At 41.3% G+C, this 6000-nt stretch overlaps 1 protein-coding gene across 7 annotated transcripts in view; it reads left to right on the forward strand.

Annotated features, from left to right (window-relative positions):
• Window positions 1-5507, forward strand: part of TSPAN9 (tetraspanin 9) — a 168582-nt gene extending 163075 nt beyond the window's left edge. For all 7 annotated transcript variants that reach the window (XM_071433039.1, XM_071433036.1, XM_071433035.1 and 4 more), the window contains 3 exons: window positions 150-281; window positions 402-485; window positions 1440-5507. In XM_071433039.1, the coding sequence (XP_071289140.1) occupies window positions 150-281; window positions 402-485; window positions 1440-1511 (288 nt within the window). In that variant the 3' untranslated portion in view covers window positions 1512-5507. The remainder of the gene's footprint in view (window positions 1-149; window positions 282-401; window positions 486-1439) is intronic.
• Window positions 5508-6000: the final 493 nt, after the last annotated feature.

The following is a 6000-nucleotide window of genomic DNA, read 5'->3' on the forward strand; positions in this document are numbered from 1 at the left end:
ATCAGCAACTACAGAATACCTTAAAACTACCAAAGTGTTGTGGTGGCCTTTTTGAAAATACAGAGTGGTTTAGTGGAAATAAAAGTTTGTGGTTGTGCGTGATTTACAAATTGTGCTAGTTAATTTATTAATCCTTTACTTCTGCACAGATGAAATGCTGTGGTGTAAATGACTATACGGATTGGTACCCAGTGCTGGGAGAAAACATTGTTCCAGACCGATGTTGTATGGAAAACTCCCAAGACTGTGGACGGAACTCTACTGAATCACTGTGGAAAACGGTAAGGCTCACTTTGCCCAGGTCAAGTCTTAGGTAGGGGTGGGAAGGAGCAAAATAGAGGGAATGCACATGAAAGAAAATGTGACCTTGGGGTTTTAATTTTCATCTTTCATCATTTCAGGGATGTTATGAGAAAGTCATGAGCTGGTTTGATGACAATAAGCATGTCCTCGGCTCGATTGGGATGTGTGTCCTCATAATGCAGGTAATACCGGTCTGATGTTTTTCAACATGGCTTTGATTTGCTGTCAGCATTCTTAGCTCTGCTGTGTGAAAAGTGATGCTCAACTGCTTTGAGTTAGAATCTTATTTCAAAAATGTCAGATTTGTTTTATGAGTTAATTTAAGGCCATGTGCTCAGAAGGAAGCAGGTCAGTAATCGGTCCTGCAAAGAAGACATGCTACACTGGGGTTTTGCTTGCCTGTGTTTTGACTTCAGGGTACCTCTTTGGAGTTCCCATATTAAGCCATCTGTTACACTGTCCTTTCAGGAACTGGTTGATTTTTCATTTTGAAAGCAAGTTCTAGAAATTACCAAAATTAGTCAAATCATGGCCACTGAACTAAGGAGGTTGATATGTTAAAAAAAAACAAGTGCAGAAGTATCATAATAATCTAATGTTTTGGGGTTCTTGCTCTGGGGAAGTGGTCACGGCACCAAGCTTGCCAGAGTTCAAGCATTTGGACAATGCTCTCAGGCATATGTTGTGATTTTTGTTATCCTGTGCAGGGCCAGGAGTTGGACTCAATGATCCTAGTGGGTCCCTTCAGGATATTCTATGATTCTATCACTGCCATACTTTTGGGGGAGAATATCTGAATCTGATCTTTTCAGTCACAGTTCTCTGACTGTAAACAAGCAGAAATTGTTGGGTCAAAGGGAAGAATGACTTGTATGTACTGATTCCAAAAAATTGTTGCATGTACAACAAAGAACCCCAAGAACTTTTTTGCCTCCATCTGTGCTCTGACAGATACAACCCTGGACATCACTATGTGCCTGAACAACATACAGTCAGATTTACTGCTCAGTGTTGAAGCTTGAGACATATGGCTAGTATAGAATGACTGTTCAAGCTACAGCTGGGCCACAAACACAGGTCAGCAGTGTAGTTTTGGCAACTTTCCTGTACTAAAGCCCTTATTTGTTTTCCTTCAGATTCTTGGCATGGCCTTCTCCATGACACTATTCCAGCAGATTCACAGGACTGGCAAAAAATATGATGCCTAAAGCCTCGGAAACATTATCACATCAAACCTTCTGTCTCATCATAAAAATGAACACAAAGAATGACTGCAAGGAGCATCACGCCTAGCCCTGCTGAGGAAATCCGTCCCATTGACAGATCCACTTCGTTGTTACTTGTCCAGTTATTATCACAACTTATTTGACTCATTTTTTCTTCTGTTTCACATTTGCCATTTATTTGCCAAAGAGGGGGGAAACTCCCCAAACAAATGGATTTTCTACACGAAATCATAGATCTGCTCTAAGAATGTTTCTTAACTTAAGAAAATGTTTTGCTCTACTAATCCATGCTATATGTGCGAAAATTATGTGTGTTTGACATCAAGGAAGAATTCTTCAAAGTCTTCCATTAGGCTTTCAACCCTTATGTCTGATTTACTGGAAGATTCGGAAAAGCCACTCTAACTGAGAGTCCTAGGATTTGGAGCTGCTTTGCTTTGCAGCTTCTTGTACCTTACGGTGTATACTTTTTTATTATGATAATGATGATTATTATTATTATTATGGATATAGCTTAGAATTTAGTTGCCTGACTTATAACTTCTTACTGTTTTTGGTTTTACACATCTATTGTACATTAATTTGGGAACCGCTGTGCGATCTCCAGAGGACCTGTTTTGCAAAGTTGATAGTAGGTGCGGGCAAAGACATAACTTTTCTCAAGTCCAAGGGGAGGCAGCACCTACCTTTATTAGGGCCTTGATGCCCTTACTGTAATAAAGGTATTTCCTTTAAAATCAGAGACTCTGTCCTCAGATGGAATGCAAAGCCTTCCCACTGGACCAGATGATGAGCTTCCTGCTTCTGCGAGGCAAAGTTCCAATGCCTTTACTCACCCAAAGCAGTGCCTGGCTGCTTTATGTCATGCTACTTTGAAAGCTAAAAGCACTGACTAAGCAAGTTACTGCCAGCACAAAGGAGAGAGATTGCAGTCTGACCTACTGGCAGCAGACTTCACTGACTGTGTTGTCTGCTTCAAAAAGTTTGCCCAAGGCATGGCAAGCTGCTGGATGTGAAGGAAGGGGATGGCAATTTGATGGCACCATTATCATGCCATGGCCTTTGTTATAGCAATATCCTCAGGCTAAAGACAGCTACCTCCCTTAGCTAGAAAGGACAGTTTTATTATGAGTGACCAGATGATGCAGGAAAGGGGCAATTTCCACAACAGCACTGGGAGATGATCTGTATTGGCACACCTTCAGTAGAGAATTGTTTTTTGCTGACAGATCACCAAGTTCATCCACTGGAGTAGTTTACTCAATGCATATTTTTACCAACATTCCTGTTAGAAAACTTGAACATGTATTTCTCCACTTTGAATGCTTCTTCATTGCAAGGGGCACCCACTTACCCGTTGTTACAGGTTTTTGCTGTTTTGTGAAGGAAGAAGGAAAGGCTCAGACAATGCAGGATGCTGTGATCAAACTTCAGTCAAGGCTTGACTCAGCCCTGAAAGAAACACTGCTTTTTGCATGGACAGCTGTCAGAAGTGACCTTCAAAGGTTACCTCATCCAGTGTCACGCCCAAAGAGGTATTGACACATAGGTGAGATGGGGTTCAGTATGACATTATTGGGCTGAGTTTCAGAAACTGTTGAGGATGAAGATTTTGTGCCTTTCAGAGCCACGCCATCTCAAACTACTCCTCTGGTAAACAAGATTCTATTAATGTCCAGTCTGAATATTCATACTTAAAGCTCTAAAAATATGTAATTTTCGTTGTATCATTCAGCCTATCCTTTTCCTTGTGGGCTGAAATACCCACTTTATACCTGGGAGGTTTTAGTCACCTATTTATCTTCCTAATAATTCCTGCATGCATCTGTACATCTGGTAGCAATAGTGTTTTATGTGGCTTACATGCCACTTTTTTGAGTTCCTATGAAATCAGTGTGATAGGAAGGAGTGTGAATGTGTGGGAGATAGAGATGAATTTGGGGGTTGCAGTGAAGAAGAAGGTTACTATTCTTAAAGCACAGCCCTTGCCCATATGAGCACAATGCCCAAATTTCACAGGGCTCTGGTTTCCCACTGAAGCAGACAAGGCCATATGGGTTCAGATATTTCAGTTGGATTGCCCTTGAAGGAATCAGGGAAGAAGCAGAGGGAAAGCACAGAAACTGAATCCAGTTTTACTTCCATTTCTAACAAAAATTGGGACCAGGAGCATCTGAGCCTCACTGGAGATGGCTGTTCCACGTTGAAAAAGGGGCTCTGATGCCCAGTGTATCTGCTGCTACATGTAAGACTGTATCCAAAGTTGCTAAGATGTGTTCCCATTTTTGCAAGAAAAGACGGGATGGTTTTTGTCTGATGGCTCCACTGCATTCTCCCTTTGGGCAGAGGTGCTTAGCTTTCTCTAGATTTTCTGGTGCTCAAAAAGAGCCAGGTGCAGGGCTGAGTAGGAGCATCATCTCTGTCCTTTTGGGTCGCACAGTGGTATCTGCCGCATCTTACATTTTAATCTGCAGTCAGTTTTTGTACAAAAATGGCAAAATATATTAGTGAAAGTAATAAGGAAATAAAAGATGTTTATGAGTAACTCAGAGATGAAATGTGTAGTTGCAAACTCAGCTACTTTGCCTTCCATCCAAACTTATTTTTCTAGAATGCTTCATTCCATTTCACGATCTAGAAGCATAGATCCTGAAATCTTTTTTTAATGACTACTTTAGGCATTTTAAGCACAGTATTAAGTGAGATAGTTACATGAGCTTCATGTATTCATCTCTACGAAGCCACCTACAGGAGAGGAGTCAAAAGCAGGACTGATTTGTGTCTCTAGCTGACTCTCTGATGTGGGAGGTGATGACAGACATCCTCAAAGATGCAGAAAGGTAATACCACTTTCCAGGCAGCAAAAAACAGCTCTGGAAAGTGTGAGGTTGCAGCAGTCGGTTTGTCAGAGAAGGCACTAATTGTCCTGTAAACTGGTCAAAGGGAGCTTTGACTCATGTATGTATGCACTTTTTTTTGCTTATGCTGGTGGGTGGCTGCCTGTGTGTTTTCCCCAAATGTCACTCTGATTATTTAACTATAAGTTTTTAGCATGTTTTTAAATAAAAACTGATACTGAGTAAAAGTATCTTTAATATACACAAATATTGATTTGTAAAAATGCATACCTCCCTGTATCTCTAATTCATGAAAGCACAGTTCAAGTCTGTGAAAGTGCTGTTTCTCTGAGTGTTCCCTCAGACTGTAGCATACCTGCTGTCTTACTGTCCTTCATGCTCGGGAGCTGCCATAGAAATTACAAAGAGACAAAACAGGAGAACTGCCCGAAGAAGCTCTGTTTGAAAGCTGATGAAGTGTGAATCAGCAGTGAACTCTGCTCACTCCTGGTCAAAACCAAGGCTGTTTGTTACAGGAAACCCAGGTGGAAGTCACTCAAAAAAAGTGCCCATAGCTAAGTAGCATGTGAAATGCTGAAAGACAATGACATAAATGTCTCTGAGATGACAGAAGATGCCTTGGATTGGATATGTCATGCTTTGTGTTCCTGGACTATGGCTACGTTAGGCCAACTCTCCTATCCTGTGTCCACCCGCTCCATTTCTATGCATGAAATACAAATTCACACACAGGGAGGGTGCAAGCACAGAAGACAGCCAGACTGATCGTCATGGTCTTTCCTGGGTGACATATTGGTCAGGCATAGAAAAGGCAAGGAGGAAAAGGATGTTTTCCCAGCAGATGGTTCTTGGGAGCAGTATGGAATAGGCCACACATAATTCTGATGTAACTTCTTTCCGTAAGTTGAGCAGCTTCATCCTGTAGCTGGCAAGGGGAAACCTGGAGATGTTTGCCTCTGGGGTAGCCATCTGTTTTGCAGTGGAGAGTAGACACTAAGAAACAACATGCCATTCCCACCGGGTGATGTTTGCACCAGTGTTTCTTCTATGCAATACCTACTTTCGCCTTTATATAAAAGATTTTTATTAGGATGATATAAAAATAAAGGATTTTTTAAAAGGTGCTTCTTTCAGCTCATTTGTCTTCTAACTTCACCACCAAAACTGAAAAGGGGCAAAAAAAAAAAAAAAGGTGACTCACAGAGATCTATTCCAGCCCCACTGCAGCTAAAATCCAGAGCTCCTGAAGCTGTTTCATTTCTGAAAAGATTCCTCTCCCCTGCCTCCACCCCACCCTCCCCAGTCCTCTCTCATCCTTCAAAACAATATTAAAACAGAAAAAGTTGTGAAAAATCCCCAAATAATGGAAAAATGGTTTTGGGAGCCTGATACAGGAAAGAGATTGCAAGGGTCATAGAGAACACAGAATAGCTGAAATGAGGACAAAATAGTAGAGAGCTTGAAAGACATTCAGAGGACTCTGAGAAGTCTTGGACAAAATGATTAACTGAACACTGATTAACACTCAGATAGAGAATGATTACAGAATAGCCCTCCAAATGCCAGGAAAGTAGAAGATGGGCTGAAAGATCCCCAGATGAAACAGAAGCTAA

Source organism: Agelaius tricolor, unplaced genomic scaffold, assembly GCF_023055355.1.
Source record: "Agelaius tricolor isolate 1412-34295 unplaced genomic scaffold, bAgeTri1.0.p SCAF_9, whole genome shotgun sequence".
NCBI lineage: Eukaryota > Metazoa > Chordata > Aves > Passeriformes > Icteridae > Agelaius > Agelaius tricolor.